General features: G+C 38.2%; 1 protein-coding gene across 1 annotated transcript in view; it reads left to right on the forward strand.

Annotated features, from left to right (window-relative positions):
- B9D1 (B9 domain containing 1) overlaps nt 1–23804 on the forward strand; it is a 38022-nt gene that overhangs the window by 2850 nt on the left and 11368 nt on the right. The window contains exons 2-5 of the mRNA XM_043975078.1: nt 754–822; nt 2762–2873; nt 6840–6936; nt 12935–12997. Coding sequence (XP_043831013.1) covers nt 754–822; nt 2762–2873; nt 6840–6936; nt 12935–12997 — 341 coding nt within the window. The remainder of the gene's footprint in view (nt 1–753; nt 823–2761; nt 2874–6839; nt 6937–12934; nt 12998–23804) is intronic.

The raw sequence follows: 23804 nt of genomic DNA on the forward strand, positions 1-23804 counted from the left end.
CAGCAGTGTCAAAGGCTTCAGAGAGGTCAAGAAGGATGAGGATTGAGTAAAGACCATCAGATGTGGCAATTAAGAGATTATTGGTAACTTTTAAGAGAACACTTTCACTTGACTAAGGAGTCAAGGATGAAGATATTGATAAACTGATAACCTAGAAACATGGGAAATAAGAAAGTTTGTAAATAGGTAAGTTTGTGGGTGAAAGTAATGTAATTGCAAACCACTGATGCCTACCTATCCTGTGGTACTTTCCAACCAATAAATGAAAAGTAGGGATTGGGGTGGCTTACTTACTTGTCACTGTCCTTGAACCACAGAGCTTTACTGCTGATGGGAAACAGGGGGTAGAGATACTACAGAGTAGGCCAGGGAATTTGGCTTATATAATTGCTGGGAGTGCCTATGTCAGGTTATAACCTCCCTGAGTGGCTTGTGACCCAGGCAGTCACTCAGGACATCGCTGGTAGGAGATGGTATTGGAGAGAAGTCCAAGATTGGCTATGGGGGTGTCTAATTGGTTGACCACACAACTTTTAGGGTCAGACTCCTTTAGAATCATTCCACAGCCCTCATTTTGAAAACACTGGTCTAGAGTAGACTATATGTTTAACTCTGAGCTAGGTGATCTAAAATATCTCTACTTCATATTAATTCAATAATCATTGCTTTCTGTGTCAGCCTTTTTGACAGCCCACAGAATATAAAAGGGAAATGTTGGATTGAAATAAAGCACCTGTATGTTTCTTTTTAAAGTTTCCTGAATTTGATGACCTCTACTGCAAGTATTGTTTTGTTTATGGCCAAGACTGGGCACCAACATCTGTAAGTTGAACTGTAAAACTTTTTCAGTTCTGTTGTTTTTTCTCTCTTTCCCCTCCTCACATTTCGCCCACCCCACCCCCATTATAAAAAGATGAAACTTCTAGATTCAATGCCCTAACATGACATGATAAAATGGACCATTTGTCAACAGGTAATATTTATTAGAGGAAGAGCTAGGTGGTCCAGTAGATGGAGTGCCAGGCCTGAAGTCAGGAAAATTCATCTTTTGGAGTTGAAATCTGGCCTCAGACACTTACCAACTGTGTGAACTTGGAAACGTCTTTTAACCCTATTTGCTTCAGTTCCTCATCTGTAAAATAAGCTGGAGAAGAAAATGGCAAACCACTCTAATATCTTTTCCAAGAAAACCCCAAATGGAGTCCCAAAGTGTCCAATGTAACTGAAAAAACTGAACAACAAAAACAGATATTGATTAGACCCCCTTATGTTCAAGGATCTGTGCAAGAATAACCAGAAATGGTGAACCTCTTACCCACGGATCTGAGCCACCCAGTTTAATTTATAAGAACTATTATTCCCATTTATCCCATAAATTAAAAAATGCAATGTAGTTTTAAATTTTCTTTTTATTGTGTCTTTTTTATTGGTGTCTTGTTTTTATATCACCTGCAACAGAACTATCCTTTTAAGCGAAGAATAAGAAAGAAAAAACCACTTCAGTAAAACTGACACATTGAAAAGGCTTGACATAGTAAAGCAAGTTTAGGTGTCCTCTCATATCATTTGGGGCCAAGCTTGGTCATCATGATTTTATAGCGTTTTGTTTTTATTCTTTTGTTGTTAATGTTCTATTTATACGCTTATAGTCATTGTATATATTACTTTCTTGGTTTTGCTTACTTCACGTCAGTTCATATAGATATTCCTGGGCTTCTATATATTCATTGCATTCCATTCTTGTTTACAGAGCAATGACAGTATTTTACATTCCTGGACCATCGCTTATTTAGCCATTCCCTAATACGTGCTACTAGAAAAACTGCTGATATAAATATTTTGCCCTTGATTTTATCATTAATCTCCTTGGAATAAATGCCTGCCAATGAGATCTCTGAGCCAGACAGCATGGACATTTCATCATTTCGTTACCATAATTCCAAATCACTTTCTAAAATGGTTGGAAATTCACGGTGCTTCCTCCAGTGCACTGATGTGCATGTCTTTCCAACCCCTCCAAAAATGACTATTCCCATCTTTTGTTACCTTTTCCAGTTTTCTGTACGTGAGGCAGAACTTAAAAACTTAAAGTTAAAGAACTTTTAAAACATTTCTCTTATTATTAATGATTGTTATATGACTTTGATATTCAGGTAGTGTCTCCATTTTGAGCTTATTGTGTTAAGTAGTGTAAGATGCTAGTCTAAAACTAAGTTCTCTAAGCAATTTTAATTTTCCCAATAATTTTGCCAAATGAGGAGTTCTTCCCCCAGTAATTTATGTTTTGGAGGTTTACTGAACTCTGAGTTACCCAGTTCAGTTATTTTTTTCTTGTGCAGCCTGGTCCACTAATCCACTGACTACTGTTTTGATCTGGCCATTTAGCCATGGTTTATTATAATTAGGTCATATTTTTCAATCTTTTCCTCATGAATAGAATGTGAAGCTTTGTTAAAATATAGACAGACTTAACATTTCTAATATCTCAGTTTAGATCAAAAAAGTTTTTAACATTGGTTTTGCATGACTATTTTTTAATTAGTACCAAAGTTTTATGGTTACTCTTTTATACGATAATTTGAGGTCCAGAAGTAATATCCCTCCCCCTTTATTCCTACTTATTTTCATTGTTTCCCATGATATTCTGGATCTTTTGTTCTTCCAAATGAAAGTTGTTTTTATTTTGACTATTTCTGTAAAGTATCCCCTTGGTAGTTTGGTATAGCAGTACATTTGTTAATTACTATTTTCTTTTTCCTAGGGCTTAGAAGAGGGAATATCTCAAATTACTTCTAAAAGCCAAGATGTCCAGCAATCCCTGGTGTGGAACTTCCCTGTTGATATTACCTTTAAAAGTACCAATCCTTATGGCTGTAAGTAACAGATGGAATTGTAGCAAGATTTTAAAACTGGCTTTGAATGTAAAGTTTTAGAACTTTAGGCTAACACCCTCAAGTGAAGTCTGGAGTGACTTAGGCCTAAACTGAACAGGATTTTGCCATGTCTTGAGTCCTTTTATTTTTCATAGTTGAATGTATAAGAAACAAGCTCAGAACTGTGACTCCTGAAGGAAAAAGAGGAGTTCGAATATTGAATAGGTGTTTTCTACCTTAAAATGTCATCATTCCATTAGTTTAGAAAAAAAAAAGGAGGAGAGGTTGGGTTGGGGACATATTTGAAGACTTCTCAACTTTGTCTGATGTGTCCAGTATTCTTAGATTTGCTGGATAAATTTATATTAAATCCTGTTTGGGTTTTGTTTGGGGGATTTTTTGGTTTTTTGGTGAGGCAATTCGGTAAGTGACTTGCCCAGGGTCACACAGCTAGTAAGTGTCAAGTATCTGAGGCCAGATTTGAACTCAGGTCCTCCTGACTCCAGGGCCAGTTCTCTATCCACTGTGCCACCTAGCTGCCCCGTTTTTTTGTTGTTTTTTAATAACTAAAGCAATATAGTCTAATGGAAATAAAACTGGGCCAAGAGCCAACTGGCCTCTTTTAGTTCTGGCTGTATCTATAGCTACCTGACTTGGGCAAGTCACCTAAATTCTATGACTTTCAGTTTCCTCAACTGTAAAAATGGGACTAATAATAACTCATGCCTTACCTGCCATCTTATGAGAATCAAATGGGAATAATGTATGCAAAAGTATTTTGCAAACTATAAAATGCTGTGCAAATTATTATAACAATTATAATCTAGTTCCCTCTTCTTTTTATGATGTGCTTTTCCTCACTGTGCTGTTGTTAGTTAGCTTGTTAGAGTTTAACATTTCTCATGAAATGTCTTGGGAATGTTTTCTTACAGTCTACCATTTTAGGCACTTTTTTAGTGAAATGATAGAATCTGTGACCTTAGAATTCTTTTGGGGGTCATAAATAGATAAAAGCTCCTAATTTTCATCAGAAAAGCATTTCTCAAAAACCAATGGGAGGTCTTAAAAGAACTTACTTAGGGGCAGCTAGGTAGTGCAGTGGATAAAGCACTGGCCCTGGATTCTGGAGGACCCAAGTTCAAATCCAGCCTCAGACACTTGACACTTGCTAGCTTTGTGACCCTGGGCAAGTGACTAAACCCTCATTGCCCTGGAAAAAGAAAGAAAAAAAGAAAGAAAAGAACTTAGTTAGCAGGAGCTAGTTTAAAATAGTCATATTTTTATACCAGGCTAACATTTTATTTAACTTTTAATATATTTGTTTGTAGTAAAGCTGGAGGGCCTCCAGCCTTTGACTTCAATTTATTCTCATACTGCTGGGCAAGTAGCAGAAGTTGCTATGTGTCCATAGTTGGGAAAACAGCAGAGTTTTCAAAATGTTTAGTAGCGGTGTTCTACAAGTCCACAAGATGGGGATGTTGCATGAAAATCTGTGTCTGTGTGTGTGTGTGTCTTACCGTTTTTCTGTTTCCTTCGTGATTTTCTCACTGTTATTTCATACATTTCTCATTGTTCCTATGCATAAGTTACTATGCCTCTTTGTCTTTGTGTATATCTCCATTTCTTCTGTAAACACCTAAATAGCTCTCTGGGTCTCTCTTCTGTGATTTCTTATGTGTCTGAGGAATTGTCTGTATAAATTTCTATCTCTTTTGCTTACTACCTTGTGGCCTTAAGCAAGTCATTTAACTTCCCTGGGCCTCAGTTTTCTCATCTATAAAATGAGGGATTGAACCAGATAGGTTCACTTTTCAGTCTGAGGTCCTAAGAGTAATGTGATCACTGTCATCTTCTAAGGTTCATGTTTGGATCATTAAATGTTGAGGAATCAGGCTACAAGGGAAAGGCCTCACCCTAAAACCAGATATTAATGGATAGCTTGGACAAAATATCCTTAAAAAGATAGGTTACAGCATTCTCAGTAGCAGGTAGGACTAGATACAAGGTGTGGTTAACCTAGCAAGGGAGTAGGACTAGATCTAGGATCTAAAGTCAGAAACTTTACCAGCTAGCAGGGAGAGCTACTCAAAGAATATGCAGAGAGAATAGTAGCTTTGACCAAGAAGCTCTGAAATCTTTAGCTTGCTCTGTGCTGCTCAGTCAGCCATTCCCACTCCTCCCCCATCACCAAGCAGAAGCTTCTGGTCTTAAAGGGATATGGCTGCCATAAAAATTCAGGTCTCCTTAAAGGGAAATAGTCCTCTCTCTCTTTTTTTAAAAACTAGATTGGGATTTAGCAGAGGCTCCAAGATTTGATTGTGGAAGGTTAGCATCTGAGATGGTTCTTTGGAAATAATCACTCTTCTCTGTGACCTAGTAGTTTTCTAGGCTAGGAACAGAGACCCTGTACACCAGAGCCACCAACAAGTGTATTAATGAAGGCCATAGGAGATAATACCTAAGAACTTTTAAAATCCCAAATTGAATGTCGATGCTAGAGGCATTGGACAGACTGAGAAACCAATTTAGGTAAGAAGATGTAAAAGCTTTTCTTTTCTTTTCTTTTCTTTTTTTTGCGGGGCAATGGGGGTTAAGTGACTTGCCCAGGATCACACAGCTAGTAAGTGTCAAGTGTCTGAGGCCGGATTTGAACTCAGGTACTCCTGAATCCAGGGCCGGTGCTTTATCCACTGTGCTATCTAGCCAGCCCCAAGCTTTTCTTAAAGTAGAGTTACAAACCAAGATTTGATTAAATAGTATGTGATAAAAAGCAGAGGTTAGTGAAAAGGTGCTGATATTTCTTTCTTTCTTTTTTTTTTTTGCAGGGCAATGAGGGTTAAGTGACTTGTCCAGGGTCACACAGCTAGTAAGTGTCAAGTGTCTGAGGCTGGATTTGAACTCAGGTCCTTCTGAATCCAAGGCCATTGCTCTATCCACTGCACCACCTAGCTGCCCCCTGATATTTCTTTAAGTGATCTTTTCTCTTAAATTTTCATGAAGAGGGGCAGCTAGGTGGTGCAGTGGATAGAGCAATGGCCTTGGATTCAGAAGGACCTGAGTTCAAATCCAGCCTCAGACACTTGACACTTACTAGCTGTGTGACCCTGGGCAAGTCACTTAATCCTCATTGCCCCGCTTTAAAAAAAATTTTTTCATGAAGATGTCAGTAAAATATGATATCATTATTAGAGTAGAAAAAATATATATTGAAATGTGAAAGTATAGGGCTTCCACAGTCAGTTATCCATGCTTGCGAGGTTATTGTGGGCAAGGACCATTTCAGGTTTTGTTTTTGTGACCCCAGCACCTAGCATAGTGCTTTTTGTATTGCTTTGTAAATGTTATTTTATGGAAGGTACCAGGGAAGGAATGAACCATAAATTGAGGAGCATGCCTTGTGTAGTTAATCTCATTTCAAAAACAATTGTCATCCTGGGATTTCCCTCTCTCCTTTATCATGTATATATCATTACATATATAGATATAGCTATGGATATTTGTATGTATGTATATATATACATATATATCTATAATGCATGTACTTTAACTATAACACAATTATTTAATAGAAGTTTATACTTCCTGTTTGATTTTTAAAACAGAATATTTTATTTTTTTTTCCTTTTAATTACCCCCAAATTAAACCAAGCAAATAAATTTTATATGACTTTTATGGCCCTTGATTGGTGGATTTTTTTTCCTGTGCATCAGTTTTCAATAGAAAAAAAAGCTTCTTTGTTCCTAGTTTACAGCCCTTGCTAAATCCATTGTCTGCTGATATGCTTGACATGAATTGATTAATAGTTGTTGAAACAGTTTCTAGGCATTATGGCTCTTATAAAGGTACTTTAATATTTAGGCCATTTTCCATAACTGCATTTTCTTCTAGGCCAACTTCATTCATGGGCTTAACAAAACACATACCTCTTTTTACCTAGCGTGACTAACTACTGTTTTCTTTTCAAGGGCCACAAATAGTGATAAGTGTGTATGGACCTGACTTTTTTGGAAATGATGTGGTTCGAGGTTATGGAGCTGTACATGTGCCTTTCGCTCCTGGCCGGTAGGTCTCTTCCTGTTACATTTATTCACTTAGTATGTCAGTCATTTTTTTCTGGAAGTGCCTTCACTCCTCTTCTTTCAGTGGTTATTTTTTAAGACCTGTGCCAGCCCAATTTCACACATTCTGCATTTTACAGAGTATCACATTGGCACCAAGAGTAGTATCAACAGTCTTATTATACTCTCAATTTGATGGCTGCCACAATTTAAACTCTATGCTGTGACCCCATTTAATGCTGTATGCAATGACCCCATGCAGGATATTTTTGATTGACATAGCTGTGTTTAGGTAGAACAGTGAACTAAATAAATTTTGTCTTTGGAGCCCTTATACTTCCTCTATCAGTGCCTCCCCACCCCTTTAAAAACAAACAGCGGCAGCCAGGAGGTGCAGTAGATAAAGCACTAGCCCTGGATTCAGGAGGACCTGAGTTCAAATCTGGCCTCACACACTTGACACTTACTAGCTGTGTGACCTTGGGCAAGTCACTTAACCCTCATTAACCCACCAAACCAAACCAAACAAACAAACTGGAACTTGCCTTTTCTCTCAGTCATATCTCTACCCCTGGTCACCCTGTCTGTTTCACTCTTCCCTTAGGTACATATTCTTCCTTTCAGCTGCCAACTAATCCACCACCATTCCCCAAAAGGTATTAACTAACAGTGTGTTAGGCCTAAACTATAAACTTTCCCCATGTTTGCATTTTTAAAGGGGACATGTGCCACACCTACCTGCCTCAGAGTGAAAAGAAATTTGGCATATCACCTCTCAAAGGTTGCTAATTCCTGATTTAAACCATGTGGCATATTGATTGATTGTTGATTGTTGTGGAATAAAGACTAGTTGGCAGATCAGATTGCTCAGAATTTTTATTAAACAGCCAGATAGTTGAGAAACAGCTTCTACAAACTGTTCAGAGTATTTTAATAAAATGAGATCTCCTGAGTATGTAAATTCCAACAAAGTTGCTGAAGTACAGGGGAAAGAGTAGGCCATTGGTGAGGCAAAGTAGGTACTTAAAGGTTATTTGAGGGTCACTTAGGTTAGCAAGCTTATACAGTTAGATAACCCTTTCCTGTACACAGAAAAGTAGAACAATTTATGATTATCACCAAAAAGTGAAGCAACTTGTGATAACAGAGACAAGGGAGAGTATATACTCCCCCCAGAGATACCTTTTCAAACCAATGGAGGACAGTTTTCAAAATGGAAGTCCTTGATTTTAAGCTAGCTTCTACATGATACTATAGGAACAATGAATTTTACAATAGTGGGGATTGAAATCCCTAGATTTCTTATGGGAAAAAGACAGGACTTACATAGATGTCTGGTGGTAAAAGAAAAAAAATAATTACTGGGCCTAAGATTTCATTGGTTAGGAACTTCCTTTACCAATTCATATTGACACTTTCTCTGTAATTTATACCATCGGAGAGTTGCCTGGTACACTAAGAGACTAAATAGATTGTCCAAGGTCACATAGCTTATGTGACCTACCTTCTATACCAGGCTACGGCTATGGATGGAAATATGTACTCAATACTGCAAGCCTTTTATGACAGGCTACCATTAAGTTTGAAACATATTTCATGGTTTTTGGCATCTCACGATTGATATATTTCTGTTTCAGTGATAAAAGAGTAGGGGGAGAAGGGAGAATAACTTCAAGACTTAATTGACTGGGTGCTAAAGATTTAATCAGTTGACATACTTCCTGGTAGACTCGATACAAAAAAGCACCTCCCTCTGGCATCTGGCCTTGGGTTAGTACCTCACCTTACAGAGTTATGCAAAGCCAACAAACAATATTAGCTAGGTGGTGCGGTGGATAGAATGCTGGGCTTGGAGTGAGGAAGATTCATTTTCCTGAGTTCAAATTTGGTCTCAGACACTTAGTAGTTGTGTGACCCTGGGCAAGTCACTTAACCCTGTTTGCCTTGGTATCCTCATCTGTAAAATGAGTTGGAGAAGGAAATAGCAAACTACTCCAGTATCTCTGCCAAGAAAACCCCAAATAGGGTCACAAAAAGTCTGACATGACTGAATGACAACAAAAACTAAGAAAAGAAAAAAGGAAATGGAAAAAGATGACCTTCCTTTCAGAAGGAAAGTCTAGTCTCAAATGAACTTCTGGGGCACACGTAGCTCTCCCCAGAAGGACTTGGGATTAGAAATCTCCCTTCCCTCCAACCTTCTGGTGAGAAATTAAACTGCCTTCTCAAGAAAGTTCTTCCATGGATCCCTGCAGCATATAGAGCAATCTAGAAAGAAGTCCAGATAAAATCTCTCTGGGGTTCCTGCAGTGTACCACACTTTTCTCCAAGGGGTTCATTATTCTGTAAAAAGCACTTCAAATGGAGATCTGAATTTAACTGATGAGAGGGTGAGCAGGATTAGCTCAAAAGAAGGCAAACTCAGATGAGTACTATATGGGACTCACTAAGAGTTAATTAGAATTATGCCCTGGCTTACTCCAGGATATGGACCTTAAGTGAGATATTCAAACAATGCAGAATCAAGGTAAAAATGTCCATTCAGCAGTCCCACGAAATGTTGCATCTTTTAATTCTTTAAATGTTTTCTTGTCCAAAGAGCTAAATAGGAGTTATGGATTACTCTTTCATGTTTTAAGCATTTGTCAGTGTATGTTTATAAGTCCTTTGTGTTTTAGGGGTTTCTTTTACAGTAAGGAAAATAAATTGCTCTCTTGTACTTGATCTACTTTACATCCAGAGTGCCTTTTTAGCTGGGACCATGCTAAGCCTTTTTGGGAAAACTCCAAGAGATGAGCCATTCGTAAACTTAGTTTAAATTATAGCTCTCAGAATTCTGCTCTGGTAAGTGTCAACAGGCCATCCTGTCATTAGACTTACATGAAAACCAGGTTTATTACAAGAGAAATGAACGTGCATGTGGAACCCAAAGGGTTTCCTGGTCTTTACAGTGAACTTCTGGTTTCTGTTTATGCAGAGTTCTGCTGTATGGATATTTGTCAATTATAATCACTTTGTGTTGCCCCTAATGAAAATCTGTGAAGTAGGAGGTGAGGCCTCTAGGTGAAGTGGGAAAAGCTCAGGATTTGGAAAAAGAGTACTTCAGTTTGAATCCCAGTTCTGCCACTTACTGGTTAAGTTGTTATAACTTTCTGGGCCTCAGTTTTCTCACCTTTAAAATAAGGGAGTGGGGGCAGCTAGGTGGTACAGTGGATAGAGCACTGGCTCTGGAATCAGAAGGACCTGAGTTTGGATCCGGCCTCAGACACTTGACACTTACTAGCTGTGTGGCCCTGGGCAAGTCACTTAACCCCAATTGCCTAACCAAAAAAAAAAATCTCAAAGATTATAAATTGCAAAAAAGATGCTTATCTGAACTAGTAGAAGAGGATTCCTCTGCAAATGAAATCACAGCTCCAGGCCCTATCTTTATTCTAAAAAAAGTTTGTATTTTTATGATAGTGGGACAAAAGGAAGAGGGAATACCAGGAAGGGGCCTGACAGGGGAGGGGGAAACAGTGCAGCAAAGGTGGGGAAAAAAGACAAGATACTCCCCACCGGAAGGAGCAAGGTGATGGCAAAAGCCGCATTCTTTTCCCTATGAAACTACTAGACTATGAAGATAGGAGGGTCCTCTTATCTGCAAGGGACCCCAGCCGTAGAAGTAATATCCCAGACTGGCACAGAGGGCTGGCGCCTGTCTTGCCTCCCAAGGACACACAGGGAGTCCAGCATGGGGTGCAACAACAAATTATGTCAGCTCAGGGGGGAGCTTCATCCTAAACACATTCAGGACCCCCTGCCTGCTGAAGTATATCTGGGTCCAGTGTTTCTGGAAAGTATGGCCACTCAAAGAGACAAGTTCAGGAGACCCCTCAGCATTAAGGAGTACATTGAACTTTTAAAGACAATTTAAAAAAAAAAAGCCCGTCCCCTCTCTTTAAAGACCAGGACTGAACCTGGTCTGAGTGAGTGCAGACAGGAAGGGGCCTCTTAATGGGAGATGGCACCTTAACCTCTTGGCCAGATGTTATTACAAGAAACAAGAATACTTGCGGTTTTAATGTCTTGTTTCTTTCAGAAAATTGGAGTTTCTACTTTTCAACTTTCTTCGTTGACCTGCTTTTCTTAAGTCTTAAGCAGTCATAACTAATGATTTTTGTGCCCTAAACAAACAGCAGGAAGTATATCTTTAACTCATTTAGGAATAGTGGTAGCAGAGAATGTAGTACCTATGAGGTTGCTGCTGGGGTGCTTGTGGTGGTGGTTTATCCTCCGTTCTCGAAGAGGACCATGACATCAGGGTGAAGTCATGACTTGCACTGAATTGGACTTAAGTGAGTGACTACTGTACAGGTCACCAACCTCACTCTCTACTCCAGAGCCATCTGGGTCCAGTGACAAGATATAGATCAGGATGATTCGAAGTAGCCCCGGATGTTTAAGGCAATTGGAATTAAGTGACTTGCTCAGGGTCACACAGCAAGTACGTGTCTGAGCTGAGATTTAAACTCAGGTCCTTCCTACTTCAAGGCCAGTGTTCTATCCACTGTGCCACCTAGCTGCCCCTGCTGCTGGGGTGAGAACTGGGTGGTCAAACAAGAGATCTGGGGTAGAGCCCATCGTGGGAAAGAGGAAAAAAAAGTTGTCATCTAGTAGCTTTATTTTGCTGAAGGCCTGTAAGTGGTGACCTGAGCCCTCATTTAGAGGGCAAGAAGAAATTTAAGAGTTCAAGGAGGATAGCATTTGCCTTATATCCCTTCTACCAATGCCAGAGTGCTTTAACTAGCACTATTTCACTTGTGATGGAACCCTTTGTTTAATATTGAAAGCCTAGATTTTGTCATATATATAAAGCCAGTTAAGTTGATATAATAACTTGGTGAACTTCTGGGGGGGGTTATGCAGAGTTTTGCTGTATGGATATTTGTCAATTATAACTATCTTGTGTTGTGCCTAATGAAAGACTGTGAAGTGGGAGGTAAGGCCTCTTGGTGAGTGGAAAAAGCTCAGCATTTGGAGAAAGAGTACTTCAATTTAAGTCCCAAGTTTCCTCACCATTAAAATAAGGGGATTGAGGGGGCAGGTAGGTGGCGCAATGAGTAAAGCACTGACCCTGTATTCAGGAGGACCTGAGTTCAGATCAGGCCTCAGACACTTGACACTTACTAGCTGTGTGTCTCTGAGCAAGTCATTTAACCCTCATTGCCCTGCAAAAAAAATAAAAAAATAAAAAATAAGGGGATTGGACTAGAAGAGGGCTTCTTAAACTTTTTCCACTCCTGACCCCTTTTTGCTAGAGAAATTTTTATGTGACCCTGGATATATAGGTATATAAAATAGGTGTACATAAACTTTTACTGTTGCCACATTTTTCACAACCCCCCACATTCAGTTCTGCAACCCCATATGGGGTCTCAACCCACAGTTGTTTTGGGGTTTTTTTGTTTATTGTGAGGCAATTAGGGTTAAGTGACTTACCCAGGGTCACACAGCTAGTAAGTGTTAAGTGTCTGAGGCTGGATTTGAACTCCTGACTCCCGGGCTGGTGCTCTATCCACTATGCCATCCAGCTGCCCCTAAGTATTCTTTGTTTTTGTTTTTTGTGTCAATCCACAGTTTAAGAAGCTAGGGACTAGAAAATCAATAAGGTCCCTTTCAAAATCCTATGAGCCTTGGTCTTTATAGCTGGAATTCTATGTCTCTCTTCCTGGCTGTTCTTCCCTTATTAAAAACCTGGCTATTGAGAACCTTAAAGTGTTATTCCTTTCAGGCATATTTGCATTTTGAAATTTTCTAGGACTAATGAAATTCCAGGCCTGAATAGGGCAGGGGTGATTTGAGTGTAAAAAATAGGATCTTCTGGCCTTTCTAACTATCTCCCCTGATCATATAACACATTTGTAACTTTCTCTGGTCATGTTTTCAATCTGTATTTGTTATTCATTTACATTAATAATACTCAAAATATTAACTAAGTTTGTGTTCTATATATATTTCAGACACAAAAGAACTATCCCTATGTTTGTACCAGAATCAACATCTAAGCTACAAAAGTGGACAAGGTAATTGCCACATACTTCACAAAAACAGGGGTTCTTAACCAGGAGTCCATGAACTGTAAAAAACATATTTTGGTAGCTATATTTTAATATAATTGATTTCCTTTATAATCAGGTATTTTATTTTATGCATTAAAAACATTCTGAGAAGGAATCTTTAGGTTTCACCAGAGGGATCTGTGACACAAAAAAAAATCAAGAAGTTTTGTTTTAAAAGATAGAATTGGCCAACTTGACCGCAGAAGAAATATGAAAGTACACCTCTCTTCTTTCTATGCAGAGGTGGGGGACTATGGGTGTGGAACACCACATATACATACATACATACATACATACAGAGAGAGAGAGAGAGAGAGAAAGTCAGACTTAGACTCAGTTGATATATTGATTCATTTTACTGAACTCTTTTTTCCTTTTTTTCTTCTTTGTTTCAATGAATGGCTCATGACTCACTTGGTAAGGAGGGAGGAAAGAATATATTTGGAAATGAAGTAATATAAAAATAAAATATATCATTAAAATTTTGTGTCTAAAGAGAGGCAATATAATGCAATAGATACGTAAAGACTTATTAGTTCTTTACGTTCATACCCTTTCTTTGACACCTACTGGCTTTGTAACTCTGGACAAGTCATTTAACCTCTTAATGTTCTAGACAACTCTCAAAGATTATAAATTGCAAAAAAGATGCTTATCTGAACTAATAGAGGAGGATTCTCAAGGGGGAGCTTCCTCTGCAAATGAAATCACAGCTCCAGACCCTATCTTTATTCTAAAAAAAGAATTAAGGTCAGAAATTAAACTAACTTCTTGATGTCAGTTCTGCCTTTTAGTATTTAAAAACCCTCAGTAATTAGTTTCTGTCAAAAGGTCATTGTATCAGAAAGAAATTAATACCATGAAAATAAATTGTATTTGAAATGACTATCTCCTCAAAGCCCTAGAACTTCATAAGCAAATTGCACCTATGGAGTTATGATTCTCCATCTGCTCTACAAGCACATACCTATAAACTCTGACCCAGCCATACACGACAGATGATATAAACAAAAGGCAGAGAGCAGGAAGTCTTTACCTGAGAATCAAAACTAAGTTGATGTCTCCCTCTTCACAGAATCCCCCTCTTCCACCATTTCAAACTGAAGTCCTTGTCTCATACCGTACTGAAAAATTCACCAAGAGCTCCCTCTTTTCCCTTCTACCTTATCTCACAATCCCCTCTCCTCCTCCTCTTACAACCCTTGGATATCATCACTGACATTTTTTTCCTTTCTTCCAATCTCAGTCTTCAAGGCCAACTTTGAGCCTGTCCCTTCCTGTCTTTTTTTTTTTTAGCAGAATTCCTTCACTATCATCCATGCTCTCTAATCTTAAATCTCTCCCTATCAGTTTCTTTCCACTGCCTACAGACATACTCAATTGTCCCTCTTCCTTAAAAAGACCTCTCCAGATCACACCATACCTGTTAAGTATCATTCAGTATCTCTCCTCTCTTTTTCAGCCAAACACCTTGAAAAAAGAAAATACCAGTGTTTTTCCTCTCAGACTCTTCTTAATCACTTGCAGTCTGGCTTCCAAGCTTCTCAGTCAACTGAAATTTTTCTCACCAAAGTTACAAATAATCTTACTGCCAAAGCTGTTTTCTATTTTTAAAAAATTCTAAACTTAACAAACACCAACTAATATGGGCATTTCCATATACAAAGTATAATAGAAGAGGATTGTTACAGTCAACTACCGATCTCTTAATGGACAACTTGATTTTCTCAATGTGCAACTTTCAAAGCTGTTTTGCTTGTCTGGAATTCTGGCCTTCCTTCTTGTTTCTTGTCTACATTTTTAAAGAAAATATGCTTTGGTGATCTTCTTCTCTTTCTTTTTTTTCTACCTTATCACTATCTTCCTTTTCCCTCCCATCCCCACCCCCACTGGAAAAAAAGGTAAACAAAGTTCCTGTAATAACTATGCAAAGTCTAGTAAAACAAACTCCTACATTGACCAAGTGCAAAAATGCCTATCTTTTTCTGTATCTTGGATCCATTACTTCTCTGTCAATATATTAGTAGCATGTTTCATCATTAATCCTTCAGAGTTGTGGTTAATCATGTAGCTTCATGTACAATAATTTTCTTCTTCAGATAGGCAGACAGATCTAGCATCCTCAAGTATTTCAGAGTTGTTTTTCATTATGATGTTATTGCATAAATGTTCTCATTCTTCTCACTTCACTCTGAATCAGTTCATATAAGTATTCCCAGGTTTCTCTGAAACTGTCCCTTTTGTTAATTCTTATGGCATGATAATATTCTATTATGTTCATACATCATAATTTGTTTAACCAGTAATCCCCAATAGATGGTTGCCTCCTTAAATTTCTACATGTTGTCTGTAATAAAAAGAGCTGCTATAAATATTTTCATGCATATGGGTCCTTTTCCTCTTTCATTTATCTCTTTAGGGTACAAGCTTAGTAGTGGTATTGCTGGATCAAAGGATAGGCATAGTTTAATGACTTTTTGGGCATTGTTCCAGATTGCTCTCCAGAGCAGCTGGACCAATTCACAGCTACACCAACAATTCATTAATGTGTTTATTTTTCCAACTGGCCATGGAATTAGGAAGACTCATTTTCACGAGTTCAAATTCAGCCTCAGATATTTACTAGCTTTGTTACCCTAGGCAAGTCACTTAACCCTGTCAGCCTCATTTTCTCATCTTTAAAATGAGCTGGAGAAGAAAATGACAAACCACACCAATATCTTTGTCAAGAAAACCCCAAAATGGGGTCACAAAGAGTAGGATATGACTGAAACAACTGAACAACAGCAACAACAAATGTGCCAGCCACTGTGCTGAATGCTGTGGATACAAAGAAAGACACCATGCAAACAACTATGTGCATATGATATATATGTGGGGGAAATGGAAGGTAATCTTTAAATTATTAGAACTAGTATTCAGCAGGCCTGAGAGAGACTTCTCCCAAAAGATGGGATTGTAGCTGAGGCTTCAGGGAAGCCAAAAGACAGACAAGGAGGGGGAGTATTCCAGGCATGAGGGACAGCCAGGTAAGATACATGGGGTCAGGAGGTCAAATGTCTTGTTTGAAGAATGACAAAGAGGCCAGTGTCACTGGATCACAGAGTATGTGGAGAGGATAAAAGTATGGAAAGCCTGAATTTAAAAGGCACAATTTTTTTTCAAAGAAAGATATTTACTAAAGTTTCAATACCTAAAGATACTGACCAAAACTTCATTACCGGGGCAGCTAGGTGGCGCAGTGGATAGAGCACCGGCCCTGGAATCAGGAGTACCTGGGTTCAAATCCGGCCTCAGACACTTAACACTTACTAGCTGTGTGACCCTGGGCAAGTCACTTAACCCCAATTGCCTCACTAAAAACAAAAACTTCATTACCTCTATCATTCACTGAAATGACACATTTTTCCCCCTGGGAAATATTTTTTATATTTGAACCAGATTTGGAAACTAATACTAGTTTATATACTTAAGAAAGCCATTGAGGGCAGCTAGGTGTCGGAGTAGATAAAGCACTGGCCCTGGATTCAGGAGGACCTGAGTTCAAATCCGGCCTCAGACACTTAACACTTACTAGCTGTGTGACCCTGAGCAAGTCTCTTAATCCTCATTGCCCCGGAAAAAAAAAAAAAAGCCATTTATATATAGAATGTTTCACAATAACTGAAGTGAATAGCCTGGATTACAAAATGAACTGAGATGGGTCTCTATTAGCCTATCAGAAGTGATCATATTGATAGTCATTTGGCAAGCTAACACTGTCATTTCCATATCATTGTTAGTGTAGGTGACTGTGATGCAAGGTGCATGTATATTTGGAGGGTTTCCCAAGTGGGCACTTGGGGCTCTGCAGCAGCAACAGCCAACACTATGATTGTGTCCTGCTTTCTCCAGGCCTACAGAAAAGTAAACTGTCACTTTATTGATTAAAAAAAAAATCATTAACCAACAATGAAGCATAAAATAATTTGTGTACAAGGTGGTATACAAGGTGCCATCTGCCAAGTGATTTCTTCAGAGTACATCACGGGCATGTACCCAAGGCTTCAGTATCTCTACTACTTATCCGTATATATCTGGAAGGTGGGGAGGAGTTTCCATGGATACCTGCTACACATTTAACACATAGGATCTACTTCCCACCTCTCATCATCGAGCCAAATGGAACATCCCATAACTTTACTTAAGTGAAAGCAGTTTAAAAAATATTCCATGTATTCTATGGTGAAATACATTGTCATTTAATTCTTTGTGAACAGTTAATTTCATTCATTTCAGAGCTACAGACGTGAATCTCAAGTAAACTGGAAGACCTCCTACTCTAATTTAATAATCAACATCTTAGCACAAAATCAGCTTCTACCCCTCTAACAATTGTCATTTTTCTTTTTTGTTATATCTACCAATCTGATGGGTGTGAGATAGGACTTAAGAGTTGTTTTAACATGCATTTCTCTAATAGAGATTTGGAGCATTTTTTTTTTTCATATAATAGTTGCTTATTTGGATTTCCTCAATTCTCTATCCTGATCCTTCTTGATTTCTCAGCAATACTGAACACTCTTGACCAACCTCTTTTTTGAATATTCTTTTTTGGGGGGGGGAGGGACAATGAGGGTTAAGTGACTTGCCCAGGGTCACACAGTTTTTTGGTTGTTCTTTCTAGGTTTTTATGAAACTGCCTTTCCTAGTTTTTCACTTAGTTGTCTGACTGTTCCTCCACGGTCTCTGTCGCTTGATCATCATGGTGTTCCCCAGGGTCCTGTTCTGGAACCTCTTCTCTTTTCTCTATACACCTTTGCACTTGGTGGCCTCATCAGTCCCCATGGATTCATTTATTATCTCTATCCAGATTATTCCAAATCTGTATTTCCAGTCCCAGTCCCTGATCTCCATTTACCTATCAGAAATTTCAAACTTGATGTCTCAGAGGCATCTCAGACGCAACATGTCCAAAACAAAATTCGGTCTTTTGCCCCAACCCCACCTCTCTTCTTAGGATACCACCTTCCTTCTAGCCACTGATGCTTGAAACCTCCATCTCACCCACCCCACATATCCAATCAGTTGCCCAGTCTTAGTACTTTGATCTCTACAACATTTCACAAATATCCCATCCTCTCCATTCACTAGCTTAGTTCATCAGTTCATTGTCTTTCACCTGGACTATGGCCCTCTATTCTGTCTCCCTACCTCAATCTTCTGTCTCTTCTATTCCATTCTCCATATCATCAAACCCCTTTTCCTGAAGTGCAGATCTGCTCATGTCATTCTTCCCCTTTGATAAGCTCCATGCACTGAACCATAGGGTTCAGCCATACCGGCCTACTAACTTCTCCCAGCTGATGCTCCATCTTCCTTCTCTAGCCTTTGAAATGGTTATCTCCCCTTCCTGTTTTGTACTGCCTCCTCCCCTCCACTTCTTGGAACCCCTGGTTTCTTTCAAGACTCAGCTTGTGCCACCTTCTACATGAAGCCATACTAGTGCCTTTACCTCCCAGATTATCTTTATTCACTCTGTATTTATCTTGTATATACTGTTTATAGACATGTTTGTCTCCATTAGAATGTAAGCTTCTTTTTATTTTTCTTTGTATTTCTAGCACTTAGCACACAGTAAGTGCTTAGTAATTGCTTGTTGATTTATTAATTGATTGACTTCGGGCCAGACACTTCTCTTCTTCGAGACTTCTCTTCTCTGTAAGCTGTAAGGCATATAAAGGAAGGTAACCAAGATGGCAAAGGGCCTATCTAGGCTGACGAAGTGAAGGCTTGGAGTGGAAGAAGGGAAAAGACATGATAGCTATTTTCAAGTATTTGTTGATTGTAATGTAAAGATGAATTAGACTGCTTTTATTTATCCCCAGATGGTTGACCTAGGAGCATTGGGTAGAAGTTGCAGGAGATAAGGAATAACTTCCTAACAATTGGAGACACATGTAGAAGTGGAAGTTGGGAGGTAGTGAGGTCTCCTTCACTAGAAGTCTTTATAACCAGGCTGGAGGACCTGGAGGGCATTCTTCTGTAAGTACAGATTGGGCTAGATCACCTTTATGGTCCTTTCCAGCTCTGAGATTCTGTGATCTTTGATTTCTAAGACATAAGTGCTATAACTGATAATAAAAACTTGTATGAAATTTTGAAGAATAAGGATGCTTTTTTTTTTTAAAAAAAGCCCTCATATTTTTCACCTTGATTCACTAAAAATGTTTTTATAAGTTTGCAAAGTACTTTGAGACATAACCCTGTGAAGGTTATAATACTTTAAGTATTATAATATCTATAAGTATATAGTAAGGCAAGCTTAAATGCAATAACATATATAAAAGTACTTTGTCAAATTGAAAGTGCTATGTAAAAGTCAGCTTATATCTCCATAATACATATGAAGAAATTGAAACTTAGAAAGATTAAATAATTTACACCTGATCATACAGTTATCAAATAGTGTGTGTCCCCAAAGTCTTAGTGCAGTTTTAAGCTATTTAAAAGCTAAGCTTTTTGAAATACTCTGTATAAGAGGCAGGATTAAACCTATCTCTTCCTGCTATGTATTTGTTTTCTGAACCAGGTAGAACACAAAAAAGTTAAACTAGCCATACCTTTATAATATTCAATACTGGTTTCTTATGGTGGCAACATGTTTTAGTGAAAAAAAGAAAAACCAAAACCAGACACTGGATTGGGGAATAGCAAACCTGGTCTCTAGTTTCATTTCTATAAGACCAGGGGACAAACAATATCTCTGATCTGGTTTTCTCATCTGATAAAAATTTGGACAGATAAGCTTGAAAGTTTTTTTTCTAGCCCTAAAACAACAAAATAATTCAACAAAATCTTAGGATTGTATCTGAGTATTTTCACTCACAAAGTTTATTGCAAGATACTTAAAACCTCACATTGCAAAGTACATTTATAGACTACTTAAATTTGCTTTGCCTGCCATCATACAGTGATAATGACAGTTTGACAGTTTTTAGTGTACCAAAACCATGAAAAGAATTAATCGAAGGCAATGAGACTTTAAAACACATATAGTAAACATTTTCTTTTTATAATCTTCCTTTCATTTCTGCCTACTAAACATCTCAACACAAAATTGTTACCTCTAAACAATTTTGCTTTCCAGAAGTCACAGACTTCAGGATGTGAACATTATAATTATCAAACTAACCTTGTCTGTAATTTAGAGTAAAAAGGCACTATTTAAATAACTGTCTAGAAGCTAGTCTAATGTGATTTTTTGAATCAGTAATGATATAATTCCAGATAAGTCACTCAACTGAATATATTTTTCGGTATTTTTGTATGTACTGATGAAAATTGTCACTTGGGAGATCCCTAGCCTTCTACCATGACTCTGTATTTTGTTCTGTCATTTAGTGTTTTTATTATTGACATGGGTGGAGACAGAGAGTATATTCTTAAAAATCTTAAGTGAACAAATTTAGAAGGGATGGCTAATACATTTTGAGGGTCAGATCAAGGGAAAGGAGGAATGGTGCAGTAAGACTTCGGGATCACAGGATTTAGAACTGGAAGAGATCTCCTCCTTATATAGATGTGAAAATTGAGACCCTGGGAAGTTAGGTGACTTACTTAAAGTCAAACAGAAATAAGTCACGCTGGGATTCTAATGCGTATGCTCCGACTCCAAAGCCATTGTTCTTTCCACTGTACTACAGTTTGGGGGCTGCTAGGTGGTGCAGTGGATAAGAGTGCTGGGCCTAAGGTCAGGAAGACTCATCTCCATGAGTTCAAATGTGACTTGACACTTTATAACTGTGTGACCCAAGCAAATCACTTAATCCTGTTTGCCTTGGTTCTGTCTGTAAAATAAGCTGGAGAAGGAAATTGCAAGCCACTCCAATGTCTTTGTCAAGAAAACCTCAAATGGGGTCATGAAGAGTTGGACATGACTTGAATGACTGCACAACACAGACTTCAGATGTTTGAAGGACTATTATGTGGAAGAGGGAAGAGGCAGTCTGTGTTACTCCAGACCAAGTGGCAGGGAGACAGACTTTAGATAACTATGAGAAGGACTTTTATAAGAATTAGAGCACTTCCTCACAGAAGGGATGGGTTCCGTATTCCGGACTGTGTTTAAGGATAGAGCCTGGGTGGCCATTTGTCAGAGATCTCGTAGAGGAGGAATTCCCGCTTTGTGTCCAGACTTCCTATTAGACCACATGGTCTTTGCTGTCCTTTCCAAGTCTTTGACACAATGTGATATCAGACGTATCCTGAACTACATAAAAGATGATGGCTGGAAAAAAACAACCCACAGCTCCTTAATATTTTGGAGTTTCCAAAAGGGAAAAAAATTTGTTAAACTTCTTTGTGTAGAAATCAGAATGGTGTTCATTCCTCTAGTGCATAAATACTCACAAGAATCTTCTTTTATATATATATATCAGCTGCTTCAGGAATTACTGTGAGATGATTGTTATTAAGGGCATAACAATAAGAAAAACAAAATGAGAGCGCATGGTGTAGTAAGATCGTTTGGGTCAGAAGAATCTGGACTTTGAATCATGTCTCTTACATTTATTAGCTTTGTGGACCTGGACAAGTCTTTTCACCTCTAAGTCTTAATTTCCTTACTCCTTTCTTAGAAGGTAGTGTTGAAGAAAGTATTTTATAAGCCATAAAGTGTTATATAGATGTGTCAGTATTATTAATGATATTAACATTTTTAAAATGAGTCAAAACTTTTTGAGTTTTACTTTTAGTATATGAATGTCTTTAGTTTCATAGTTATGATCGTCTCTCCTTAAATAATAGCATCTTTTAACTAAAGTAACCCATCATATCCACTGAGTTTAATAACAGATGCAGTGTTCCGCAACCCTAATCTTTCACCTCTGCAAAGAAGGGTTGGAATGCAATAAAATTTGACATACTTAAACTCCTTGAAACTAAAGATTAAAATCTATACAGACAGTGTCTACTGTTAAGTACAGTGTATCCCCAAAGTCTTAGGGCATTTTAAGCTACTAAAGCCTAAAACTGCACCAAGACTTTTGAGATGCCCCATACAATGGATTCTTGTAAAAACAGAACTTTTTAGTAAATGAAGTAATTGCTGAGCCTGACTTCCTTATATAAAAATGTGAGATAATTATAGGCTTGTGGAATCCAAACTTCTTACTAAGTACTATAATCATCAAGGAAAAATCTTTATTTAAACAATTAGCCTGTAAAGTAGAAGACTAAAAAGACAGTCATACAGCAGATTGAAATGAGGTTCAGGGTCCAGTACAGTACAGGAAAGTGCTGAACAGAAGGCAGATTTAGGGAAAAAAAAGTAAAACAAACCACCTTCATTAAGGGGGTAGTATAGTAAGAAAGCACAGTAGGGAGAGATGGAAGCACATCCACTGGGGGCCTAGGCATATTAACCCTGGGAAAATTTGATGGATTTTTATAGGGTTATCTGGGTTAATGGGACCAGGCTTTAGGGTGAGGGAGAAAGAAGCCTGGGTCTGGGCAATGGTGCTGATTTGGGGCAGGGGGAGGAACATCTGGGGAATTGGCAGCTAGTCGATATTCAGACTCCATACCCAGGGAGAAAGGAATTTCAGTCATTACTAGGCCTTACTTTGACAGGATTATTCAGGATATGAGCTTCCTGTCAGCTGCTGCTTTATTGGGGTGGGAGTGTGCTAAGTCCTTACACAGGTAATGAATTTCTTAATAGTTCTGCTTTATTTGGCCTCATGGCTCAGGTTAAAGAAAATACCAGCATTTGGGAATTTCTAGAAAATTGGTACTCAAGAAAATGATAACAGTCACAAGCTTTAGTATTATGTAGTGCAATAAACAGGCAAACAAAGCATGCATACACACATACTATGGCAATATAAACAGAGAGGTTCATTCCCACAGATGCAAGAAACCCATCCCACGTAAGAGCAAATGAGTCAGGAAGAAAACACTCAAAATTGGGGTTCAGGTGACAAAATTATATACCCCAAGAATGGACTTGGTTAAGAATAGGTAATCGGGGGCAGCTAGGTGGCGCAGTGGATAGAGCACCGGCCCTGGAGTCAGGAGTACCTGAGTTCAAATCCGGCCTCAGACATTTGACACTTACTAGCTGTGTGACCCTGGGCAAGTCACTTAACCCTTGTTGCCCTACAAAAAAACAAAACAAAACAAAAAAAATAAGTAATTGAATTTTAAATAGAATACTAGTAAAGAGATTACAGCATTATATCACAAGGCTCATACACTATTACCAGGTGGGGTTTATACCAGGAATGGAGGGCTGGTTTAATATTAGGAAAACTATCAGCATAATTGACCATATAAATAACAAAACCAACAGAAATCATATGATTATCTCAATAGATGCAGAAAAAGTCTTTGACAAAATATAGCACCCATGCCTGTTGAAAACACTAGAGAGCATAGGAATAAATGAAGCTTAACTTAAAATAATAAGTAATATTTATCTAAAACCATCAGAAAGCATTATCTGTAATGGGGATGAGCTAGAAGCCTTCCCAATACAATCAGGGGTGAAACAAGGATGCCCCATATCACCTCTGTTAATATTGTACTAGAAATGTTAGCTATAGCAATAAGAGAAGAAAAAGAAATTAAAGGAATTAGAATAGGCAACGAGGAAACAAAACTTGCTCTTTGCAGATGGTAAGATGTTATACTTAGAAAATACTAGAGAATCAACTAAAAAACTACTTAAAATTATTAGCAACTTAAGCAAAGTTGCAGAGTACAAAATAAACCCATGTAAATCATCAGC

The sequence above is a fragment of the Dromiciops gliroides genome, chromosome 1 (assembly GCF_019393635.1).
Source record: "Dromiciops gliroides isolate mDroGli1 chromosome 1, mDroGli1.pri, whole genome shotgun sequence".
NCBI lineage: Eukaryota > Metazoa > Chordata > Mammalia > Microbiotheria > Microbiotheriidae > Dromiciops > Dromiciops gliroides.